Source organism: Pseudoliparis swirei, chromosome 12, assembly GCF_029220125.1.
Source record: "Pseudoliparis swirei isolate HS2019 ecotype Mariana Trench chromosome 12, NWPU_hadal_v1, whole genome shotgun sequence".
In the NCBI taxonomy this organism is placed as follows: domain Eukaryota; kingdom Metazoa; phylum Chordata; class Actinopteri; order Perciformes; family Liparidae; genus Pseudoliparis; species Pseudoliparis swirei.
In genome coordinates this window covers 19598597-19625533 of record NC_079399.1, presented here as the reverse complement: position 1 = coordinate 19625533, position 26937 = coordinate 19598597, and the positions used below count along the sequence as shown (strand labels likewise).

The 26937-nt window shown below is 44.6% G+C and overlaps 1 protein-coding gene across 6 annotated transcripts in view; it reads left to right on the top strand.

The window, feature by feature from the left end:
* Nucleotides 1–23975, top strand: part of cnih3 (cornichon family AMPA receptor auxiliary protein 3) — a 155871-nt gene extending 131896 nt beyond the window's left edge. For 2 of the 6 annotated variants that reach the window (XM_056427778.1, XM_056427773.1), the window contains exons 7-10: nucleotides 3220–3468; nucleotides 3903–4156; nucleotides 12856–13023; nucleotides 21336–23975. Coding sequence is in view for 1 of the 6 variants with exons in the window: in XM_056427777.1 (XP_056283752.1) it covers nucleotides 21336–21363 (28 nt within the window). In the remaining 5 variants the exon portion in view is untranslated. Of the gene's footprint in view, nucleotides 1–3219; nucleotides 3534–3902; nucleotides 4157–12855; nucleotides 13024–21335 lie in introns of those variants that run through there. The other 4 variants (XM_056427777.1, XM_056427776.1, XM_056427774.1 and 1 more) reach the window with 3 other exon arrangements.
* The last annotated feature ends 2962 nt before the right edge of the window (nucleotides 23976–26937 follow it).

Here is a 26937-nt window from a genome sequence, read left to right as displayed (position 1 = left end):
ATCTATCTATCTAATTGAACGGATGTCAAAAGCTAATGGAACATGAAATAAGCAACATATGGGCCTCAAAAGGATAGGTCTTGATATGAAAACATTTGTTATTATTTTTTTTTACAGAATTTACAACATTAAGGTTAAAAATAAAATGTAATCATGAAGAGGAGTGCATTTCTAACATTATTGTTATTCATTAAATGACAGAACCCTAACCCACTGTGGTGCCGACCTGTATGTGACCATGGAAATACAATGCATTTTCTCAGCGAAGCAGAAGCAGATGTGTTCATTCATTGTTTGCACTTGTATCACAATATTCAATGAAGCATGAGTGTTTGCCAATGGACCAGATTCAATTTTAAATGCACCCCGTCGTTGGCATTGTTAGTTTGGTACGGGACACTTTGGGTTTTGGCTGATAACATTTTTTTTTTTATATTTCAGAAACACAATGAGTTTCACGTTTTACGATTATGTTTTTAATCCCTTGCATTGGCTGACGGGAAAGAAATAACACCTGCAGCTGCAGATTATATCATGTAATTAACATTACTGAGGTATAAACTTGCAAAAAGAAGCTGTACAATTGGGAGTGGGTTGTGTGTATTTCAAATTAAATCGTGATCAACAAAGTGGCAAAGCCTTCTATGCCAAAATAACCAGGCATGATTCATCTCAGTGGTCACACTCTTCCTTTCAATATGACTTTTGTAAAATCAGCTCAGAACTCTGCTTCAATGCAACCGTCCTGATCTGATATAAGAAACCACTGAAAATTCCGTCGATATATACACATTTAATTTCCTAAAAATTCTTCACAATAAAAGTTCGACGTTGGTTTTTGATGCTTACTCTTTCTTCCTCCCTGCAGTATTAGTGATGTTTTGTTGAAGAATAGCCATCAACCAAGCTCTGATCATTCTGTGGCACATTTAATTTACTGATATTTTAAAGCAGCAACATCAGGGAATGCTGGGTTTTCTTCAGCAGGTCTCAGCCGGGCTCCAGCCCCTCTTCTCATGTTGGTCTCCTTCGGAGGATGTCTGTGGGGGGGACGATGATGGAGACCTATTTTTGAGAAATTGTCTGGATTAAAATAAACTAATGCATTAATCAATAATTCCAACACATTCTTACTTCCAACTATCCAAATACTCACACTTGCTCAATGACTCTGCTTATCAAACTCTGATGCTAGAGGGGAACCTGGAGCATCAGTTTTTGGACTGTTTTCATATGTTACATTTATAGTGCCTTTCAGAATAGTCTTTTGTGTTTCACATAGGACACGAACAGCGGTCTCCTGGGTGAAAGTTCATCCTCCCCGACCTTCCTCCTAAGCAGATTTTCTCGCTCTTCATCGTCTGTCAGTGGCTCTTACCGTCTAATAATGCAGATGGTTTTACATTGGAGTTATTTGAAAATGGATTGAGGAGAACAAACTTTAATTCAGTATTTAATGAGATGGCTAAGAGAACACATGTTTGGTTAATGTCTAATTAGTCTGCGTAAGCGAAGAAGCTGTAATTTAAAAAGCTACAAGTCCATCTATTAATGATGAAGCCGGCTCTCGGAGGGTTAACAGGGGGAGGTCAAGTCTCAGAGGAGGAGTCAGCCTTTCACTCTTGATCCATCTGTCTCTTCCTCCACATGTATCCTCTTCTGTCTCTCTCTCTCTCGCTGGCCGTGGATACTTGTGAATTTGCAGTCGTCTCCCCAGCAGAGATTAACGGAGGTGTTAGGAGCTCACAGAGGCCTCGGGGACAAACACAAGCGTTTGGAATCGTTGGTTACTGTCAGTGAGGTGCTGATTTGTTCTTGTCAAGTCACAGCTCAGTGAGACAAGTGTTATAATAATAATAATAATAATCATTTATTTTATATAGCGCTTCTCAAGACACCCGAAGTCCAGAGTCCAGTAGTCATACACACACACAGTCATACCTGTGGTGGTAAGCTACATCAGTAGCCACAGCTGCCCTGGGGCAGACTGACGGAAGCGTGGCTGCCATGCTGCGCCTCCGACCACCACCAACATTCATTCACATCCATACGAACGCGGGTGAAGCTGCGGTGCATATCTTTATGATGGTGGGGGAAACCGGAGTACCCGGAGTAAACCCACGAAGGCACGAGGAGAACATGCAAACTCCACACAGAAAGGTCTGCCCAAGCAGTAAGGACAGAAATACACACGTATTGTGCTTCAACGGCAAGAAACATCTCTGCAAAGAACACACAAAGTGTCACTTTTTGCCACACATGCATCTAAACACACACATACAAGTTGTTGTACACAGAGACTTTTACTCTGATTTGGTTTTTTATTAGTTTTGGAACTAGTAATTGATTTCTATTGGTTTGTTTTGCTTGATTGGTTGTTGTTTGACCTTGCAAATCTATATTTTGTGTTATGACTTTTTAGCCTTTTAGTTGAAGTAAATATATATGGGTCGAAATTGACACTAACACCATAGATGTTACTATAGTTAATAACATTAAAATTACAAAATAAATAAAACAAATCTATTTAAGAGATGTGTTCTAATACCGCTCAGTAATAGTCAGGTAACACAACAACCCTTCATTTATTTATATGATTCTCTTGAGGTTCATTTTTCCATTTTTAAATTGAAATCGAGGGGTATACTGACAAAGAAAAGGCCCAGAGGCCCACACCAAAAATATTAAAAGCAATATTTTTATGGATAAGGAAGCCTAACAAGGTAACCAAGAGATGAGAAACAAATTGGATGATAGATAATTGTTGTTAGTGTATTTTACAGTTGATTTAAGACAAGGGTCAAAACCGACCCGTTAACATAAGAGATGGTAACAAAGAGCTAACACAGGAGGAAGGTTAAGAAACTTACTACCCAGTATACTGTATATCCAGAGTTACAAAGATACGCCCATGTAACATTTTAATTAACCCATCAGCATCACTGCAAGCCAGCCTTTGATTTATCCATGATGGAGGGAGCAACTCCATTACAGTTCTAGCACATTACTATCAGTTGTACCTGGCTTGTGCCAATATCAACATTAAGAGTAAAGCTGGTTGGTTATTTGAACTTTTAGTGCTTTTTTAGTGGTTTGTATGCACAGGTCAGTTAGAAAATATATTTTTTAAATTAATCTTATCTATTGGATTTGTTTACAGTCAAGCAGTGACTTTCAGTGGTACTGCTATTGATCTTTGCTCATACCTTTCTATTTCAGATGGCGTATTGTTGTGCATGGTGGTATTGACGGCTTTAGTCATTTAATCGTGTTCTTGAGTGCTGCCACCAACAACCGAGCAGCAACAGTGTTAAGAAGCTTTCATGAAGCTGTCGGTGTCTACGGTTTGCCGTCTCGTGTGAGGTCAGATAAAGGTGGGGAAAATGTTGCTGTTGCACGCTACATGGTGGAGAACAGAGGACTGAACAGAAATGCACACATTGCTGGCAGGAGTGTCCATAATCAAAGGTACCATGATCATCCATTAAAAAATGTATCAAAATAACACCTGTAACACTGTAAAAGATGGCAAGATGAACTTTTTTAAATTCTAATATGTTTGTACACTGCCATTAAAGTTAATAATCAGCTGTTTCCTCCTTCTGCTTTTCTTCAACAATAACTATTTCAATGTGTATTTCAACATCCTGTTGAACTTTATGTTGAAATAGTTTGATTACTGAACTATAAATATTGATTGAAGAGTTGTTAACTGTGATCAGCTAATAATCCAACAGTGTTAACCCTAGACTAACCTATTTATATTGTGAAGTATGAAGAAGCGCTTTGCTAATGTAGATTTTAAGTGGCATGCAGTCATCTTATCCTTTTTAAAAGACTAACACAAATATTTGTAATATACCGTCATTGTAGGCAGACTAAATCATGTCTTTCCCCATCAGAATTGAAAGGCTCTGGAGAGACGTTTACAACAGCCTACACCATCTTCACCAACCTTGAGAGAGAAGGCTTTCTCAATCCTGACGATGAAATCCATCTCTATGCTCTGCACTGGTGCTTTTTACCCCACGTACAATAACACCTTCAGTTTTTCCGGGATGGCTGAAACTGCCACAGACTGCGTACCGAGGGAAACCAGTGCCCGCTGCAACTGTGGAGTCTCAATGAACGTGATGGACAGCAGGACCCAACACAGGTTTGAATTTATTCAGCCATTATATTTTTATCTTACTTTCCTGCATGGGACAATGTCAACCTAAACCCCACTTTATCCAACATTAGACTACGTTTTTCATATGAATAATGTAGGGACGGTTCATTCCAAAGTACATGTATCAGAAGCATGATGTAACTAACAGAGGCCTGTACATGTGGATTGTTTTTAGTCTGCATAGCATGGGCATTTGCTAAAATGTTGTGATCAAACAATGAGCAGTGTTTTAGAGAGATCATTATTGTAATGGAAATATATATTAATCCCATAATGTTTTATAAATTCAAACATCTAATGCTAATCATAAGTCTAAGAATGTAAAACTCACATCTCCCTTTCCTACTAAATTTAGGCCACATTTACACATAGCCGGGTATTTACAGAAACAAATATTTCTGCCCCTCCGTTTTCAAAAATAACGTCGTACACACAAGGTCGTTTTCAAAAAAGTTTCTGTTTATATGAACCCGCATAATATCGCCCCCGGGCGCCATCATAACTATGCCAAACCTGTAGTCGGCAGTGTAACGAGAAGGATAAAGACATGCAAACCAATCAGAATTCTCAAAACCAACAACAACTTCGAAAAACACGACCAACTTCCTTCTCCTTTAGAGAGTAAATATGGCGCGAGGTTCAAATGTATGTACAGACAGCGAAGTGGAGCTGCTGCTTCGAGTCGCCTTAGATTATAAGGCAAATAAAGCACTCGATAATGTGGATTAGGAATCATGCCAAACTAAATATAGGGATATGTTGGCATTGTTCTTAGAACAGTACCCGTCCGAGACCTCCGAGGAGTATCCTCATGTCAAGGAGGAAATAACTTGGGCGCACCTAAGCAAACTAACTGTAAACATAGGACGCTCACATGACGTGAAGCATTTTTAGTCGCATACTGTGACATTTGACAACCTAAAACGCAAGTTACGTATGTAACTATGGTTCTATGAATCCTGGATGACCGCCAGAGGCGGTGCTTAGCACTGGATATCTTCCGTCTTGCGCATAGCAGGTCGAGTATTAATAACGACAAAGTCACCCGTGACCTCGGATGACCCGCCCACCGGGTATAAGTTCCGGTGTCATCCCGAGATCAGTTCTACGGAATCTTCTCGCGAACTCACGAGATTCCGAGTGACTAAGAACTCTGGCGGTCATCCAGGATTCATAGAACCATAGTTACATACGTAACTTGCGTTCTATTTCATCCTTCCTGACCGCCAGAGGCGGTGCTTAGCACTGGATGACTTATATCAACAGAGTCACGAGGAATCCCAAGGAAACTACCTCATATGACTCAAGCAGAGGATCTGGACGGAGAAACACCTGCAATGCATGGAGGGTGTTCCCGTTCACTCTGTAGTCTCTGGTGAATGTGCGCAACGATGCCCCTGAGGCTGTTGCATACATATGCACCTATACCTCTCAGGGTCGCCCGTGATGTGGGAACGCTGTTGGTAGAACACCCTGCTCTGGATGGCAGAGCACGGACGTTCACCACCTATGCACAGGCAATGGCCTCCACTATCTAGTGGAACAGGCACTGTTCTGCAGTGGCATAGCCCTTCTTAGATCCACCCTAACTGACTAGTTATGGTGGTCAAGCTGTGCAGGCTGGACAGGCTGGTTGAGACCCGAGCGTGCCAGCACCTTTGGGGGAAGCCACTGCTTTAGGCCGCAGTGTGACACCCGAGCCATCTGAGTTCCCCTCAGACAAGGCTCATTGACGGACAGGGCGTGTAGCTTGGCTACTTGCTCTGGCGCAGTTATGGCAAGGATGAAAGGTCTTTGCCGACAGCAACCACAGCTCTGCCTCTGCCAAGGGTTCGAAGGGAGGCGAGCATAGGGTGTCCAGTACCACGGGCGAGTCCCCTGGAGGAGCCCTCGGGGGGGGGGGGGGGGGGCTCAGGGGATAGTCGCTGAGGCCCTCCTTATGAAGAGGGACACCAGCTTGTGGCTGTTCCGCATCATTGTCGTCTTTAGCATGCTGGCATGAAATGGCAGCTATGTAGGCCCTCAGGATAGAGGCAGACATGCCCTTAACTAGAAGGGATGACGGAGGCGTGAGTACCGTAGGCACGAGGCACCGTACTGGGTCCCTCCGTCCGCTGGTCGGGAAGCGGCTTCGGTCTGCACATGTCTTGTAGACGGATGGCACTCTGGCGTTTAGAATAGTCCTTTGGACTGATTCTGTTCAGCTGCTTCTGCTCTCCTGCGGCCAAGCCCTTTGTTGGGCACGGCCGGGATCGGGATGGCAGGTCCCACCATCTAGCTGTGCTAGGGTCCCGCATGTCAGCGAGGCACCGTGGCGTCTCACAGCGAAGTCTGTGCAGCCAGGGGAACCAAGTCCTGGCTGGACGCAAGGGGGCCACCAGCAAAATTCGGTGGCCCTGTTGAAGACCCCGAGTAGTTGGCAAGATCAGCGGAAATGTGGGGAACGCCCTGGTTCCGTTCTCCTGGTCGATACCTCGCCCGACAATTGGTCAGGTGAAGGGTTACCGGAGTAAGAAAAGTCAGAAGGGCACGGGAGCTCCGTAGCAGCTCTGCAGCCCTAGAGACCCCTGGAGGTTCAAGCCAACACATGGTTGAGGCGATGTCTCGCCCAACAAGTACATATTCCCTCCCAAGTATGGCAGGAACTGTTTGAGCGCTAGGTGCATGGCCTGTGGCTCCAGACCCAAGTGTCGCGAATAGACTGTCCTCTGGAAGTCCTGTACCGCCAGACTGCGCCCACCTGAGAGGCGGGAGTCTGCTGTGGCGACCTCCGGTGGGGCGGACCCCTTCCTGGGGATACCCTCTGACGGGTATGCGCTCACCCTCACGGGATAGAGCCGAGGCACCACTGTGACCCCATCTTGTGCCTGTGGCCCCTGGCGAAGGCTGTTAGGCCCTCCATGCGAAGGCGCGCGACAGCAGCCCAAGCATTTGCCCGATAGGCAAGGAAAAAGGGATAAAAGACCACTGCCTGCCCCCTCAGAGAGTACCTACCTGCTTGAGTGACGGGCAGGCCCACTTAGTGGCTGCATCTAGAGCTATACCAATGAAGGTTATGCTCCGAGAATGGCTCAGAAAACTCTTTATGTTCACGAAGGCCCAACCGGGCAGCGTGAGAAAGAGTGTAAGACAGCTGATGCTGCTGTCAATTTACCCGATAGGCAAGAAGAGAGGATAAAAGACAGCCATCTGCCCCCTCAGAGAGGGGAAGGCTGCAGAGGATGCTGTCCACCTGTCTGAGTGACGGCCAGGCCCGCTTATTGGCTGCATCTAGAGCTACACCAATAAAGGTTATGCTCTGAGAATGGCTCAGACAGTTGTTTGTTCACGAAGGCCCAACCGGGCGGCGAGAGAGAGAGTGCAAGTAATGCACTGTGTGGCCCTAAATGGGTATGGCGCACATATCAGCCAGATCGTCCAGGATGGCAGTTTCCTCACGCCCTGGTGATTGCAGGGCGGCAGTAACGCCTTTTGTAGAAACTCCTGGGGAAGTCCACATGGAAGAAGGCTGGGAATAACGGCTTTGGAAAGCATAACAGAGCAACCATCTGTGAAGCATTCTAGGAACCTGACAAAAGGCCTCCTTTAAGTCGACAGACATGAGCCGATCTCCTCTGGAGACCACACGAAGGATGTCTGCTGTGCTCAGCATGAGAAAGTCAAGACGTGGCGCCCCCGAGTCTGCGGGGTGTGGACACGGTCCTGCGAAGACCAGATAACTGCTGCCTGGTCTAACCGGCTTGCACCATGCGCTGCTGCGCCTGTAGAGCAGGTCCCCTGATTTCACTGGGACAGTAGGGAGGTTGTTCCTACATGCCTCCGACAAGGGTGCCTGCGCCGGCCAAACAGCTGGTCTGAACCCTGGAGAGCATTAGGCGCCCAGGTTCTCTTGACGTAAGTGCAAATGCCTGCAGCGAAGCATCACTGAGGCTGTAGTCAAGTATGACATAGGAGGGGGAGTTGCCGTGTAGTAAGCACGGTAAAATGGTCACCTGAGAACCGACTGGGCTCGAGGGCACCGGTCATCCGGCCTCGGAGTCCCCTTGGGGAAAAACCGATGGATGCGATAGTCAGCTCAGAATCAGAATCAGAATCAGAAACAGGTTTATTGCCAAAGAATGTTTTCACAAACAAACGAGGAACTTTTTTTGGCGGAAGGTGCAAGAATCGCGCACCAAGACACCGAGGCGCCGTCCCATCTAGGAAAGGGTGGATGAAAGATGACAGCATAACATGAGGGAAGAGAGGCGAGAAAAGAAAAGCCACCCCGACTATGCCCCTAGAGGAGTACAGTGTGGGAGCAGGAGAAACAAAAACACCATTGCACATAAGCACATACATCTTAGACATGACTTGCAACGAGTAGGAAGGGGAGGAGGTAATCCAAAGACTGGGCGATAGCCCGCCATTGGGGCAGAAGGTAACCAGCACCGACAAGCAGCCAGCCCGGTCCTTCGCCGTCACGGCGCCGGACGCAGACCCGTCCTGTCACCCTGGGGGGGCAAAGCAGGCGAAGGCGTGGGATGGGGGGGGGGGGTAGTGAGTGCTTTTTCAGTGTGATGGTTGTGTGTGTAAGTGGCCTGATGTATCGTCCTCCCCCAGTCCACAACAGACAAAGTTCTCAGTCCACAAGATGGTCGTTGCCATGGAGATGGCCTTGAAGGGTCCTGGGGAGAAAACAACCACAGGTGTCTGTGGATAGGGGGAAGGGAATGAGAGAGAGTCTCGCTTCAGTGATCTTCGGGGGAGTTGTTGTTCCAGTCACGGCCTTGGCCAAGGCCCGTCCTGGTAGAGGGAGCCGAAAGCAGATAAGATTGGGATTGTTTGGTCTTCCAGTAGCTGCATGTCAATTTTGCGCACCCACTATTCCTCCATTTTCCTCCCGTTTGCCAATAGGATTTCAAATCGATCCAATTTCATTTGCAGAGCCATCAGCTTCTCCACGATGTTGTCATTCTGACGGTTTAATGCCAAAGTCTGAGTGCCAACAACTCTGCCCAACGCGTCAATCATGTCGGGCAGCCTTAGGGGGCTTTTAACAGCTGTCACCGTTTCCTTAATTTTCCGATAAGCCAGGGCAGCGCCAAATCCAAACAGCAGAAATCCTGTAATCAAAGTTCCGAATAGGTAGATGTCTTCTACGTCCTCCACGGAAAGGGCTGCTAGGCACAAGACACGCCACTTCCCCCACGCGTCCATCGTGTAACCAGCAACCCACGTCCCGGCAGGACAGGCAGGTTCCCCCGAACCCGAGCTTCTCGTCGAGAAGATGGTGTCAATTGCGTTTAGGGACCAGTTGATTACGTCCATGGTTTTTAGTTCGAAGAGCGATGCGGAGAGAGTCTCTCAAGTATAGAGACAGACAAGACATGACGAGAGAAGCCAAGCAGGGAGGGGAAGGTCATGGGGAGGAGAGGGAGAGAAAAATGCGACCGCCTTCGGAGAGAGCCAAATCCATGGCTGGCATGGGACGAAGGCCATATTTGGCCATGTCCTGCATGGACGCCGGGGTTCGGTGATCTGTCGTAAGATGGGAACCCCTCAGATAGTCTCTGGAGGGGAGACTGAAAAGTTGGCAGGGCCGGGAATGCCCCCGAAGAATGCACTAGCGTGCGTGGGGTTTCGGCTGCTGTATATCCAGCAGTTCCTGTGCCCTGCGAATGACGAACCCGATGGGGCCGTCGACTGCCCCCTACAAGGGGCTATGGCCTGAGGAATGGGAACCAGGCCCAGAAGCGTGGGTGGGCCGCTTGTCCCCGTCCTCCAGTAAGGAGATTGGTGGACACTGCCACTGGGATGTCCTCCCTTGGGAATGGATCAGCCGTGGGTGGATCTGATGCTTCAGTCCTCCCTGCACTAGGGTGGCGACTTATCTGAGCTAGTCCTGCGGTCAGCAGACCTACTCTATAAGCTAGCATGCCCGATTGAACTGCTAGGGGAGCCCCTGCGGCTCCTAGCCGGCGCTTGCAACTGGTCGGCTGGCCTGGAGCTGACCTATCTGTTGGGGTCCTAGCAGGAGCTAGGGGTCCTAGCAGGAGCTAGAGCGAGCGCACTCCGCTACTGCAGCGCAGGTCCTGTGGAGCAGGACAGAGACAGCCCATCTAGTGAGGGGAGAGCGTAACGCTGCCCTCACTCGTACGGTAGCTGTGGCTGCTGGGGGTCGCAGCAGTAGCACTCAGCTACTGTGGCCCAGGTCCTGTGGAGCAGGACAGAGACATTCTGTCTAGTGAAGTGAGGGTGTCCCAAAACCACCGCTGTCCTCACTAGCACGGTAGCTGTGGCTGCTGGGGGTCGCAGCAGTAGCACTCAGCTACTGTGGCCCAGGTCCTGTAGGACAGGACGGAGACAGCCCGTCTAGCGAGGGTAGAGCGCGGACGCTGGCCTCGCTAGTACGGTAGCTATAGCAGCTAGGGTCGCAGCAGTAGCACTCCGCTACTGTGGCCCAGGTCCTGCTGTGGAAACGGGTTCCGTGGAGACAGTTTAGAAAACGGTCTAGAGAACAGCCTCTCTATAGAGAGGAAGTGAGGACACGCTTGACTAGTACAGTAGCTGTAATTACAAGCATCCCACGAGTAGCCTGGGCGAAAGCACTGTGCTACGGGGGAGCAGGTCCTGTGAAAACAGTCGTAGTGAGAGGGCAGGTCTCTTCGAGGACCCTCTCCACTAGTATGACCACTGTACTTACTGGTGTCCTCCCGGTAAGCCTGAGCGAGAGCTCTGCGCTACTGTAGACGCTGATCCCATGAGCACGGGTCAGAAAACAGCATGTCTAATGAGAGAGTGAGGACACACTTCACTCGTCTGGTAGCTGTCAGCATTAGCGTGGCAGCCTGAGTGGAGACCCTCTGCTAGCTGCAACAGCAGCGATGTCATGGAGGTACATGTGCACGTATGCATCAGTATCGACTTATAGCCTCCTTAGCGTCCCACCGGTGAGCCTGAGCGGGACGCTCTGCTCACTGGAAGCCGGTCACGGTGTAGCAGTGTGGCATCCAGCCGCAACGAGCGGACGCGCTCTCGTTAGCGCTGTAATCGCCCAACAGTAGCCTGCGCGAGAGCGCTCCACTACTTGGGCCGAGGTCCTGCAACAGGAGGTAGCTGTCGGATTTAGCGTAGGCTCCATTAGCCTGAGTGGACACACTCTGCTAGCTATGCATGGCGGCAATGCTACTAAAGTCAACACACAGGCTATCCCAATCGCTACAGAGAGCCGGTCGCGCCGGTGTAGCAGCCTGGCGACACCGAGCGGACGCGCTCTCGTCAGCACACAGTTAGCAGGAGCGAGAGCTCTGCTCCTGTGGGATATGCCGTCATAGACAACAATTGTATTCGATCTCACCCGATTGAAGCTTCGCGGTGAAGGTGCTCGGGTGAAGACCGAGAAAAACCCGTGCGTTCTCCGGTCCGCCTCGACGGTCCGCCGTAGAGAGCGCAACGTCCTCCTCCTCAGAGGAGAGCTCGTCGCAGCCTCTGGAGGGCGACGGATCGCAACTCCGACCATTTGGTCACAAGGCTCCCCGCGACGAGCTTCAGTTAAACTTCAGCTTTAGCTGATGCTAACGTAGTAATTCCGTTAGCCTGCGTTTGCGAGAAGATGAAAAAGAACTGATCTCGGGATGACACCGGAACTTATACCCGGTGGGCGGGTCATCCGAGGTCACGGGTGACTTTGTCGTTATTAATACTCGACCTGCTATGCGCAAGACGGAAGATATCCAGTGCTAAGCACCGCCTCTGGCGGTCAGGAAGGATGAAATAGAACTCCGTTTGACTTAGTTCACACGCAAACACAAAAACTGAGTTTTCAGAAATCTCCACTTTGGCCGGAGTTTTTAGAAATGATCGTTTTCCTTGATAAAACCTCAGTTTTTGTGTAAATGAAAGGCCAAAACGCATGAAAATATATGCGTTTTCCCATCGTGTAAACAGGGTCTTAATCTTTGCATGAGAAACTAGAATGGGCACTCGGTAGAGCGCATACCTTCGCATATCACAAGATTGGGCATTGAATTATGAACATTTTGGCATTAGTTGCATGCCAATTGGACAAAAATGTATCGTGCTATGGTAAAAAAAAAGATGTTGACCTTTCCATGACCTTGACCTTGACCTTTGACCCGATTGATCCCAAAATCTAATCAAATGGTCCCCGGATAATAACCAATCATCCCACCAAATTCCATGTGATTCAAGAAGATTTGACCTGTTCATGACCTTTGACCTTGACCTTTGACCCGATCAATCCCACAATCTAATCAACTGGTCCCAGGATAATAAACAATCATCCCACCAAATTTCATGCGATTCGGTTCAATACTTTTTGAGTTCTGCGAAAGATTTTGACCGATTCATGACCTTTGACCTTGACCTTTGACCCGATCGATCCCAAAATCTAATCAACTGGTCCCCGGATAATAAACAATCATCCCACCAAATTGCATGCGATTCGGTTCAATACTTTTTGAGTTTTGCGAATAACACGCATACAAATAAATAAATAAATAAATACACTGCGATCAAAACATAACCTTCTGGCATTTTCAATGTGAAGGTAACAAAAAGGCAGACAGAAGGCTCTTCAATTCAACCCGACGTGTGTTGGGGCAGTTCTGTAGACATGTTGACAATAATAACTTAAACATCTCTTTTGGCTGAACCTTCAACCTCCACCCTTTTAACTGCAGGTTGACATGGAGTTTGGAGTTGACTGGACTGGGCCGTGTGGTGATCGTCGGCCTGGTGTTGTGGTCCCTGAAGTTCAGCTGCAACGCACACTAACTGAGCAGGAAGTTGAAAATCTATCAGACCATGATGGCCCTCTGTCCAATATGTTGGAGGTCTTTGTTCAGACTGTAGGCGTCATCTCAGAAATGCTTCAGTAAAAGTCTGTCATCAGCTGTAGTTTAAATAAATGCTCTGATTAAGCATAGTTGTGAAACCAGTGTTTAATTGCATTCTTATTTCCTGAACACTTTTGTTACACATGAATACGAAATGTAACAAGTAAAAAAAGAAAAAAAGAAGGTAATGCTGGCACTGTTTTCATAAACAAGCTTTACTGAACTTTAACAGATTCTTTTATAGATATTTGTCAAATGATACTGACAATCTGAATGCTCGGTCTCCTTTTGTTGAAAATTAAAATATTTTAACTTATTTTACAAAAATAGGAAAACAGATGACATTTCAATTTCTTTCTAGTGTTCTTACAGTTAACTAAAGACTGTCAACTGATGGAACATTAATATATCGAACATTAATATGTAGATATATACACACAATTATAATAACAGATGTCAATGTAAACATGGTTGTGCAACAGCCTTGTACGAGAGGCTACAATTACTGTAAGTGAATACAGTGTTATTTTGATGTACAGGCTCCTAAAGGTGCGTTCACACCAAAAGCGAAGCGATTTTTCGCGTCGCCCAAAACGCGTGAGTTTATTCGCTTGACCATTCACTGTGTTCTCGCCATAAGCGTTGAGACGCTCCGCGAGGGGCGGGGCTTATCTCTGTGTCTCGGCTCCGTAAAGACCGTTATCTTTTCCTTCATCCACCAGAATAACTAACCACTAGTTCTGCTTTATATTTGTTGTGGACATCCCACACACTAACGCCCTCGTGTTTGGGTTCATGACATCACCCGTAGGCTCACACAGCTCGGTCACTTTCACCGATGAAGTTACTGTTACGTCTGAAAGACTTCCGCTTCCAGCTCTACGAGAGCGGAACTCAAGAGCTGATTGGCCCGAGTTCCGAGATTACTGCCTCAAAGTTGAAATAAACGCATCGCCCACATCGCGTCGCCCCAAACGCCCCACCCGGGAAAATATCGCGTCTATCGCAGCCACACGCGTCTGTACGTTGACTTTTCATGGGATTCGGTCTCGCAATTTTTTTTTCCGCTTTTGGTGTGAACGCACCTTTAGACCAACCCAAACCCAGTGTCATTGCTGTAAATAGCAGCATGAAGGTCTCTTTCGAAGTTACAGTACTCTTTGTAATGTCCCGGAAGTTTCAGCTGGTGGAAGCAGGTGGAAGAAGTGGGGAAGTTGTTCTCCACCACGTTAATATCCAGCTCGTGTCTGGGAAGCACATTCCATCCTATCCAGAACTGCAGTAGTTTCCCAAGGATGCTTGTAGATGCTTTCAAAAAAGAAAAAAAGTCAATATTTATTTAATTGCTGAGAAGGATGTTACATCAACCATACATGCGATGTAAAAATAAAGACCGTACTTAATTTGTGCTTTGGGTTGGTAGTGTAGCTGAGAATTCATAGTTAAAAAGAAAAGTCGAGGAAGCCAAATTGACTCAAATTAATAACCTTTGGGGAACTATTAAAAGTTTTAATTTACCGTTCTGAATAAATGTGCGAAGGAATCCTGTGATCCGACATGTATCCTCCAAAGAAACATCACTGACTTTTCCAAAACTTTTGGGATTTAATTTCCAGTTCTGGAAATAACCATTTTAAAATGACATGCCTTTTCCAGGTTTTCCATGACCATACGAACACTAGTAGCGCACATGACAAAGCATTAATACATAAATTACTCATCACAGCTATTGTTATTAAGTCTACACAAGGGATTTAGCATGGAAACATATTCACTGCAGAAACCTACCATCCACTGGGTGCCTGGGTGTTGTGTGATGTGGTCCTGGAGGGGAACGTGGGTCGTTTGCGATTCTTGGTGCTGCAAAGAAAAGAAAAAAAAGCAGTGAATGCCACATGGCTCCCAAGTTCAGCTTAATATAAAGTTAGTATGTTGGCACCTTGATCAACAGTATTAAGGTAGCTAAACAACTGCTGGTGTTATGCTGCCTAATGTTAAACATTTAAACAGAAACTTACAGTTCTCAAGCTGTTCAGCCACATCCCACAGCAGTTCTGCCAGCGGCCGCCTAGTCGAAGCCATGAGTGTTGCTAGCCTAGACAGCTTTTTGACTCTCTACAGGGTCCATGTGCTAGGGATCGGTTGCTTCTGTCTTGCTCCTCTTCTTGACCAATCAGGCTTTAGACAGAGGTTCGGACCGCCCCAGCTCATTTGAATATACGGACACGTAAATGTCACGCATAAATAAATGAAGAAATACAGAAATGTAGAAATATATTTATTTAATGATGTCCTGTTGATTTATAACTTATATTTATTCATTCCTGTATTTATTTATTTATACATTTATTTAAGCATTTATTTATTTATACACTTTTATTTAAGCATTTATTTATACATTTATTTATTTATTCCTATATTTATTCATGCATTTATTTATTTATACGTAAGTCATTTTGAGTCCTCCATACTTGAGTGCCTTGAAGATATCGACAAGCATATTTTCACTCAGAGTCAAAGCGCTACCGACTTGTAAAATAAAGTGTCGCATGACAAACGGTAAAACGCCCAATCCTTATCTTTCATACTGCAATATAGTTTGGCAAGTACTTTTTCTACTTCTCTAAAAAAATGTTGGTCCTCCAGAATCGTTTTGTTAGGATTGCAAGTTACTCCTTTATTTCACAAACTACAGATTCTTGCTATTTATAACGTTAACATTTCTTTAACTTGCATTTTCATATATATATATATATATAGATACTTTTAGATTAAGGAAATATTCCTGATAATTTCAAAACCTTCAAAGTCGATACAGATTAATTCTTACTTCACATCTTCATCCTCCCAAAGTACTGACTAGCAGAGGTCCATTTTCTATTAGATTTCAGGTAACCAAATTATGGAATGACTTTTCCCTCCTAACAAAGAAATGTCTTTCGATAAAATGTTCTAAAAATTGTCAAAGAAAGTCTAATTGCTGTTTTGTAAGTTTTTTATGGATTAGTGGTCATGTCTTTCTTGTTTTTTTGTTATATCAAAATGTTTAGCTGTTTCACTCATGGGGACACGGAGCATTACCATTGTTAGGAAATGCCACAGGGGTAATCCAATATCCCTTAACAAACGCAAGCCATGCTTACTTTTACATGCACATACATGCCTACACAGACTCAATAAAATTAGATTATTTCTCTTTCTTTTTTTTATCTGACTTTGTACTTTCATAAAATGTTTAATATTGTATTGGTGGAGGCTTCAAATGAGCCTAGTTGGCTTTTTGTCTCGTCCTGCACTGTGATATTCAGTTGGGTGTCATCGGCATAGCTATTGTAGGAAAAGCCATGCGAGCAAATGACGGAGCTGAAATAATTTGTGTAAAAAAAGAAGAGAAGGGTAATGTTGAGTATTCTGAAACTGGGCACTCTGCAGATGGTGGAAAACAGGCTTCCGGACGCGCGTGGATTAAGTTATCAACATTTAATGGCAGGAAAAGTGAAACAAACATTCAAAGCACTCTCCTCGTGTCCCGGCGCCGGCTGCAGGCTGCAGGCTCCACATGGGAGACACAGCCTGCCGCGTCGCAGCCTACCTGAGAAAGAGAACGATCCCTCTACAAACGCAGTCATATACTCTTCCTGTTTCCGGTCAAACAGTCACTTCCGGTTCCAGTCGCTTTCACAATAAGATTCCCGTCTTGTTATTTGTCCGCATTAGTCACCTTCACAATAAAAGTCTCTTGTTATTGTGAGTCACTTCACGGATTTCAACCGGCTTCGTCAATCTATAATACGAACATACAGTCACTCTCATGCAATATACATTAATTCTTGCCATTTACATTTGCATAGAGTAAACATTACCCCTATGCTTCATAATACATTAATAACAATATCAATATTCTCCTTAATATTTTCTATTATAATATCTTTCTGTATGTATTAATTTAAAACATAAGACCTCTGCAGATGTTATCAAAATAAACTATTACAACTTAACAGTAACCAGGACGGAGCCTTGAGGGACCCCAGGAGTGAGAGGGCACGGTTCAGACACAGATCCTTTTCCAAGTTACCCAGTAGGTGCGGTTGTTGAAGTAGGATGAGAAGAGAGAGTGCAGTGCCTGAGATACCCAGGTCCTGAAGGGAGGAAATAAGAATCTGCTGGTTCACTGTCATGCCGCAGAAAGGTCTAGAAAGATAATGACAGATGAGAGAGAGGCTGCTTTAGCAGTGTTAAGTTGCTCAGAGACAACAAGGAGGGCAGTCTCCGAGTGGCCGACCTTAAATCCAGCCTGGTGAGCGAGCACCGAGTCAGACAATCAGAGTCGTGTCTTAAAAGGACAGAGCGCATCGAGAGATGAAGACAGAGTAGAGAGAAGAGCGTCTGTTGAAGAGAGTTAGGATGCATAAGTATGAAGGAGTCAGTTGAAGGGAGGGCAGACAGAAGGGTGTGAATGTTGCGACGGACGGGTGCAAAGTCTGTTGATGTGGGCGGGTTGTCAGTTCCAGAGTGCAAGAGATGAAGAAGTGGTCAGAGACATGAAGTGGAGTTACAGTGAGGTTAGATGTAGAGCAGTTTGTGGTGAAAATATAGTTACGGTGGTTGTCGGCTTTGTGAGTAGGTGGGGAGGGACTGAGTGAGAGAGCAAAGGAAGAAAGTAAGAGGTCAGGTAGGGCAAGTAAACACATACTCACAGAGCAGTGTTATACTCCGCCACCCCAAAGACTCCTAGGTCTTTATCCTCCGAGTTTTCGGGGTGACTGAGTATCCACTGATGCTAAAGCTGACTGTTAAAGACCCTACCTGGTTATGCAATAGAGTTGTAGATAATTAGTTAAACTGTTTCGGCCACTCCCCCAGCCATTCGTTAGTGGAATGGCCAGAAATTGAGACCCAGTGGGCTCAGAACAATAGTTGATCTACCCTTTATTCAGTGAAGATTAAGTTGGAAAATAATCTCTACTTTTTGCCAAAGCTGATTTAAGGATAGGATCAGACAGTACAACATCGAAATCTAGTATCCCCAAAACAGCAAATACAATCGTACTTTAGCAGATACTTATTTAAAGAAGGTACTTTGTTACTTACTTACAAATTCAATTGGGCTTCTGGTTTTTACTCGAGATACAAACATGAGTGTCATTGGGGAAAATAAGATCACATTTTTCACAGTGACTACCCTCAACTACATGGACTTTGTCACTCTTTATACAGAGTCACCTGGCCATACATAAAATACTGGGCAAGGAGTGGAGTTGAGGCGGTGCCAGGTGGAGGAGATGACGCCCCCACCTGTCACTCAAAGTGGCAACTCCCTTAATTAGGCCTAACTTTAAGTTAGTATAATTCCAACGGGTGAGTTATATACAAATCTCCACCGCCCCAGTTGTCATAACCGAAAATATGAACTCTAGAGACTAATATGGTTTTTCTGTAAACATGTCTTTAACATGGTCTCCTATTGGGATTTGACTCACTTTTGGAGCCAGCCTCAAGTGGCCATTCGAGGAACTGCACTTCCACATTTGCTTTATTCATAAAACTCCAAATAGGATGTGGGATATACTGCTTTAACTCATTATATATCATTCAATGATTAATGATTAATTATTTACATGGTAAAGGTTTGTTGAGGTGTATTCAGTGTTTCTACAGCCATAGACGGTGAGAGGATTGGGACAGACATCTGCAGACATTAACACTTTCAACTGGAGAAGTCTTTGCCTCAGTTGGCTTTTCATGCACACAAGTGTTTGGACTCTTCATAATTTAAAATGGCTCTACACTTTGCATTCAGATTTATACGAGAAGCAGAGTAGCTTATTTTAGCTTGTGTACCTGTGATTTACATCTCATCCCCAAATTGCGCACTACAAAAACACAGCAGTATTTAACAGTACTCCCTTATTACAATAGAGAACTGCTTCTACAATCGTTTCTGCACATCATTTGTGAGCCACATAGCAACTTTTTTTAATTGGTTTGTGGGAAAAATGTACGTTTACCTCCACCAATGTTTTGTGAATAGCTGAACTTTGAGGCCACTTCCCATTGTTTACTCTGTGAAATAAGCCGTTGCTTCAGTCTAAATGTTAAATTTAAATGTATTAATGTTAAATTTGCCGCTATAGTTAAAAACTCAAATGGAGGATTTTGGTAAAACATTGTGGGCCAAAAAAAACATTATTGTTAACGACAGATAGAAGGGGATTTGCAGATTGTGTTTTGTTGCAGCATGACACTTATTTTTCGGGTAAATAGGGACACTAGTTGATAGCCTGTGTTAAATATGTTGGTTGGATGAGAGATTAAAAAAAGTTAACGTCAGTATTTTTCCACCTGGACAATATTCTTCTCAGATTTGTATCTCAGTCATAGGCTGTATGTAAGAAGTGGACAAAGTCACTGGTACCTAACCCATGGTATTGAGGACTGCAAAATTGAAGCCTATATGGTTTCTAGCATTTTGTCCAACCAGAAGTGATACAAGAGGGTGGAGCTAAGGAAAAACAAACACTGAATGAGCCATTTGTACGTGAGAAGTGAACACCTGTGAAATGTTTTAAGTTCTAATGCTGCATTCACACCAAAAGCGTCGCAACGCTTTTGCGTCATTCACACCTGAGAGGAGGCAGGGCTTATCTCTGTGGCTTTACTCCGTGGAAACAGTTATATCCACCATGGAAGAAATGACCACTATTTCTGCTTTATACTTGTTGTGGACATCACACAAACGTCGGAACATCTAACACCCTTTGTTCTGGTTCCTAACATAACCCGTAGGTCTGAATAACTGTCGCTTACAATGCTAATAGAGTAATAGCTGTAACACCCTGGTAGTTCTTTGTCTGTCTGCCCAGTCTACTGATTGATCATTCCCTTCACCTGCCCTCAGCCTCTCCTCTGCCTCCCTGATTACTCATGCCCGACACCTGTGGTTTCCCCCCTTATATATTCTCCCATTCTTTCCCTTGTCCTGTGCCAGGTTGTTGTTGTTGTTAGTCTCTAGTGCAACTTTGACTTCAATCTGAGCTCTACGGTCGACTTTTTCCTCAGTAAAGAGTTTTTTGTTCCACTTTACCTGGACTCCGGTCTATTTCTTCTGCGCCTGAGCTTCGCTCCACCACACCTGTCATAGCAGCAGCAGGTTAGATGCACCGGCGGAGCATCTCAATGCTTATTGGCTTTTGCAACTCAGTGTCAGGCGATATTTATTTCTTGAGGCGAATTTTTCGCTTCGCTCAATTCGCGTCATTCATGCCGGAGGAATTTCTCTTAAAATGGAATCATTTGTGTCCTTGACTTTGCATGTGATCTACTCGCTCCAAAAATTTGCAACACTTTTCGTGTGACTGCAGCATAAGACAAAAAAATTGACAACTCCCAGGCATGTCTGACTTGAAACTATTGAGATCATAAACTCATGGTCCATTTTCTCAGAGTTTAACACAAACTGACTTCTTTATGCGAATAGAGTCCACCGCACTCCTGCATTGGCTTCACTTTTCTTACCTGCAGCGTGCCTCCTAATCTAAGTGAAAACTTAGAAATTGGACCAGTATTGAGGGAGAAAGCTTATAAACTGCCACTGATGAGCTCAGATTGTTATCTAAAGTGTCTGAAAACTTTATGTAAAAGTCCTAGTGCTCAAAGTTGCAGGTGCTTTTCTATCATAATGGTGTTTCTGCAGGTACTTGTAAATGTACACCCGCAGACCTAAATTAATGCTATAATTGGTCAAAATAATGAAAAATAAATGATATCTGCCCTTATCCCAAAGCTGCATCCAGACCGCCTTGAGCTCTGTTTGAATGCATCCAGCTGATTTGTTTGTCTGGACTGTTTGGACTTCCTGGATTGTATTTCATCATTGGTACCTTACAACAGCCCCCTCCTCCCACCCCCACCAATGCAGCAGCCCTTTGTGTTGTTTTAATGCATGGCCGGTCTTCACCGGGAAGCAGCGTTGCACTGAATTATGCAGATCACGAAAGAAAAAGCTTCAAAGGGACGTCACACATAAAGTTTGCTGTCAGCAACGAAGATAAATAAGTCCAGTTCTGAGCCTCTCTCATACAAGAACAAACAGACTTGCCATGAAATCTGGGAGCAGATGAGACAGCAGTATGTAGAAGAATCATCAGAAACACTAACTATGGATCAATGAAATGTTTAAACGCACAACACACACACAGAGCAATAAAGCTTTATGCAAATGATCCTAGCAGGCCAACGGATTATTGTTCATCCTCACTTTATCACATCCTGCCTGCCAGTGTCGACTCACTGACCGTTTCCTGTTTCTTCTTCTTGTTTTCCAGTATGATCTACTCCTTGGTTACCTCATAACTGATTTATCAGCAACTGGAGAGAGAGAAAGAAGCCTCCGGGATACACGGACTGCCACTGTCCCCTTTCTGGAATTGTGTTATTTCAAAGTAAAGACAATTAACTTTTCTTTTTGCTGTGAAGCCAAACAATGAACTGAATGGGGGGGGGGGGAGGGTTTGAAGCTTCTTTTCTGCTTAGTCAGTATACCGAAGACTAAAAGTCCTGTTTACAGTTGGACTGGAAAACCCAAGTTAATCACTGCCTGGCCAACGTTTGTAAAACACACCCACACACACACACAGCCTCCTCCGGATTGGTACCGTATACTTACTGCACGGTAGCAGCACCGGTAGCCCCGGAGGTCAGATGAGCACAGTAGCGTTTGCACAGTTTGTCTCAGGCACAGCATGGTGGAGCACTGTGTCCAGCACAGCTCCCCGACCCTCAGTCATCCCTCCTCCCCTCGAGGCCGCATCAATCCATAGCTTCCAGTTCGAAACACGAGGGGCAGATGGGACGGACGGATATCACTGTACAGAAGAGAGAACGCTCTGGATAAAGGAGGGTGGTGACAGAGCAGCCTGTTCTCAATTCTCCCCTCCCCCTGGGATGGCACACACTATCCATGGCCTGTGGGTTGGTCTTTCTAACATTATGGCTTTTGTGACTTGTTCATTTTGGTGTATTCTTTAAAAAAAGGCATTTCCAATTGAATTATGATCTACAGTAAACCGGTATTCTATACGGCAAATGCCTTCTTAGTGTTGTACTTGGTGTCGTTCTATTGTGGGAAACTTTTCTAAAAACTCTACTCCTGTCCGAGCTTTTATAGTAGAAGCAGCGCAGATAAGATATTTAATCTTGCACAGTATTCGCAATATTTGGCTATATATTATAGGTAATTTCCGAGTCTAGCCACAACGGTGAAGGTCTTCCAACATGTAAAGAACCGTCCATGTCCGTTTGAGGACGGGGACACAATGTGAATCCTTTCTAGCTTGATTTACACCATGGACCGATATGTTTTATTCATTCATTTCTGTCTATTTGAGATTCCAATGGCTTGCCTCTGGGCTCAATCTTAAACAAAATATTATTTTCCAAAATATAATTGCACCGTGATGAGACAGCACGAGTACAGAAGAAAGCAGAAAGATTGAAAAAGCTCTCGAGCATGGATCCGTAATTCCCTGTGATTTTAATCAAAGCAACTGTAGCAGAAATGATGGAGGACACAGATGGAGCTTCTTCTCCCTCACCACTCATAGATGGCAGCTCGGTCAGCGGCCCAACGCTCTACATACCCCTCTAGAGACAGTTTAAATGTTCATGTGAACATGGATGTTTAAACTGTCTAAAGACAACAAATTGACTTGGTTAGGTTTTATTTAAAGGTATGGTAGTTGCATAGTTGAGGAGGCTATATGTAAGTAACCTGACTATGTAAACTGGGTTACGTAACTTAAACTAAAGCAATGTTGACGTTCGGTTCCACGCGGGACTTCTGGGTTAAAAGTCCAGTTATTTTAGACCTACAAGACATAATGTTACGTAACACAAGTTGTATAATAATACGTGACATAACTTGTGTACTGTTGTGTAACGTAAATAACTTTCAACATGTCAACGTTACAAAATATAGTATCTGTGAAGTGAAATATGTTACGTAACATTACATAAGTTTAATTAAGTCCTTATCTTCAAAATGAGTCCACGTTGACTTTGTGTTGGCCATACACCACCACCTCCCTCCTTACGCAGACTTTATTGCTCTCGATATCACTTCCCCACTAATATATATATATATATATATAATGTGGGTCTGATTACATTTATGTATACTACCGTGTCATGATTCTCCAGAAAAAAGTTTCTCCGTTCCATATACAGGTCATCATCCCTGCAGCTGAAATTAATTCAGTGTCTTGCTCTGGGACACATCAGCTATGCGGGAGCTTGAAACCTGCATCTTCCATGTGTAGCACAGTTTTCTAACCACCAGACTACTCTTTAGATCTTCACCATTGTCTTCACACAGGGAGCTCACTTTCTCAGCTACCACTCAAGGATAGCAGATAGGAATGCCCACATCTTGTTGTTTTCTCTTAATCTAATTCAAGCATTTTCTATCCTTACTGTCTATGTGACCGACCGAGGTGAATTTAGATATTGTTTATGAAATAAAGTATTTTAAAATCAAAAATGTGCTTCCAGTCATTGTGCTTTTACATTGTGTTATAACATGGACCTGTACTTGCATAGATCTTTTCTCGTCTTCCGACCACTCAAAGCGTGGTAACGCTACATGACATCATTCACCACCTGATGGAAGGGGCTATGGTTCCACCAGCACATCAGCAGTAACTAACATTCACCCACAACGTAGAGCAATTTTGGGGTTAATTGTCTTGCCCAAGGATGCATCTACATGGGCTAGTGGGGCCGGGGATTGAACCGCCAATCGTGACTGAAGGACATGGGAAAAAGAAGGTGGCCAAGAAGATGTGTATCAACCCTTGTCCTTTAAAGCACTTAGTGCCCATTTACTTCATTACATGCAATCATATTGCATGATGACACGGATTGTAATGCATTATAAAAAAGAGATTAGAATGCATTACAACTATGGGCTTTAAAAAAAGAATGATTCTACAAAAAATGTGTGTGACCAGACAATATGAAGAATTTGGATACTCTATATGTAATACTAACATGCAAGTCATAATAAAATGCTTCGTATCGTGTCTTGATTATTCTTGGAATGCATTATTCATGAGTGCTTATGAGTAGATACACAGTGCTGTAAATTTTATACAATATGTTTTATGCATCAGGGACATTGGGCGTCACCAAAAGTATTAACCCTGTGTAAACATTTAAACACATTGAATGAGGCCAAACAGAAGCTGGCTTTAGAACACACTTAATGGTACAGAACACAAATCTAAGTGCTCAGATTCTGTTTTATTTTAATTTGTTTGCCTTATACCAGGAATTCTTTAGCCATAAGGCAGCATCCCAAAAGCTGCAAATACAACCCTGACGACCCATTGCCAAGTTGTGAGCAAACAGTTGCCCATTTTTCGAGCAAATATCTAGCAAATGGAATGCAACATCATCAGTCCAATATTTTACCTCACCAGTGACTCACTTTCTTTGTCTCTCTGTTTTTTTACTGCTGTAAAACTCTTCTGTAGCTATAATGGTGAGACCAATCCCACACTGGAAAGTTGTGGGCTGGAAAACCCAAACAATCAGATACAGGAACAAGAAATAAGCTCTTCACAGGTGTTCATTTGTGAAGACTATCTTGCTGAGCAAAGACATAGCAACAGAGCTCATTATTTGCAATAATACTAAATCCAATGAAATAAATAGAACTGTTTTTTATTGAGGGATGATAACTAGCATGGGATGATAACTTCCAATATTGGCCAGCAAAAATGTCACCCCTGCAGCCCTTTCTTCCTGCTGGGCTGAAATATGTATATTTTTCTTGAATCAAACATGGTCCAATCTTGTAGTTTCGGTGTCGACACAGTTGATTGTTATAAGAGTAGCCTCATTCCAATCTGACCTAATGCTGGCGCTCGCAATGTGCATGGGGAGGTCCCACGATGGGCCTCTCCCACCATGGGCCCCTACCACAACAAGCAGCCGTCCCCGACCAGCAGAGTTGAATCTCTCGTGGAGAAGGCTGTTGAAGTGTCAGAATCATGCGTCTTTGTTCATTATGAAACTGCAGAGAAGACTCAGTCAGATGAAATTGCCTCATCACTGCTGTGTTTCCAGAAGGAGCTATGAGAGTTCACTGTCAGTTTGAGAAACGGATGGATTTATTGTATTTTATAACATTTTCATTGGTTGAGAATTGTAAAACCCACAGTCAGAGCCAAAGGGAAACCAATACTTTTGATTTGTGCCCTCCAATGATGAGTAGTAAAACTGTTGAAAATAGCACGATTATATTGTTGGACTCAAAGCGGCACTTGTTTTGATTAAACATGTTATATGAAATGATATCTGTGATGTCTCACTTGTTGCTTTGACTTATAACTGAATATTTACCGAGATGTGGATTGTGCGTCAGCTTTTTGGTCCACATCGGCCGGTGTGTGCAGGTGAGCGAGTGTTTGTCAGTCCGAGCCGTAGTACAGGCAGCCCTGACAGATTGGTGACAGCTTGTCTACCCAGCATGCACCTGGATGCTGTCCACATCACTGCCGTGGATTTCATCATAATTAAACCCGGCGCATACTGATTGCATAATGTGTGTGCAGACTGGCGGTGATGTATTTAGATTAGCTCCCCCTCTCGCACCTCCGTCCTTCCCGTACGTCAACCTTTTTCACTTCCCTCGGTTTCTGTTCTCTTCCTCCACCCGAAATCCTCCCAAGCAATCCAGCTCACCTCTTAAAGATGCAAGATGACACGGAGCTCCAGTCCTGCGGATCCAGCACGCTGCGCTCAGCGGTCTGGAACCCAAGGTTTGTCTGTAGGAACTTTGCTTCCCCACACCATTCACAGCGAGGGAGACTGTTCAAACTCGCTCTATGTGGGACCGAAAGCTCAATGATGCATATTGCTTACTTTCTGCAGGCGAACTGGCCTAGCGCAGATCGGGACTGAGACCAGTTTTTCATAACTGAATGTAGGAAGCAGAGTCAACATCCGTTGGACGTCCCTAACATGGTACACAGGAGGGCTGTAGTTATTCCAGGCCTGAGGTTTTCTACCATGTGACACAGATGCCTGAGATTTGGTTAGGTTTCCGTTATAGCCAAACTCTACAAATTCTAAACTTGCATAAGTGGAAACACATTAGCTTTTTGGACTGCCGTTTTGAAGCCTCCAGTTTGGCAGTTTTCCCTCTCGCCGTTTTGGATTTTGGTCGTCTCCATCTTTGTTTGTCAGCAGAGGGGTACCAAGTTCCATTAGATGCCAACACACCCGACCCACTGTCCCTTTTAAGAGCTACTGAGTCGATTTGTTTTTGTTCTTTGAGTCCTGTTCACCCAGTTTGTCTCTCAACTCTAATGCTATCTGAATGCTTCCCGGTAAGCTGGATTCCCACTCTTTACCTCACCGCAAAAACGTCAGTTTTTTTGTGCTTTCACTGGATGTCCCTCACATTTGCTCACTGATCCTTTTATCCTCTGACAGAGATAGGAAGAGAAAGGTGTGGCAGATGCAGATAAGCATTATGAAGCATTATGGACCTTGACAGGTGCTGTCCCACAGAGCTGGACGGGCAGTCTGTCACTGTCCTGTGTGCGTCAGATGGCCATCCTGTCATACCGCATTACCCACACTGCCACTGGAGAGAGGAGGGGGTGTTTGGTAATCTGCCTAAAGATTAAATAGCAGTACTGTCCCAACAGTTTCACATTTTCCAACCACTTCTGTTTGCTGTATTAAACGGCTATAAATGCAGGTTTAGGAGTACTTCTCAAATTGCTTAATTATGTATAAGTAACATTATAGACACAGACATGACGGTTGAACACTGGGACTCCATAAAGAGGATTGAGGCTGGGTTAATATGAAAAAAGCCAAGATGGCGATGGCCAAAACACCAAAATCGAGGCTTCA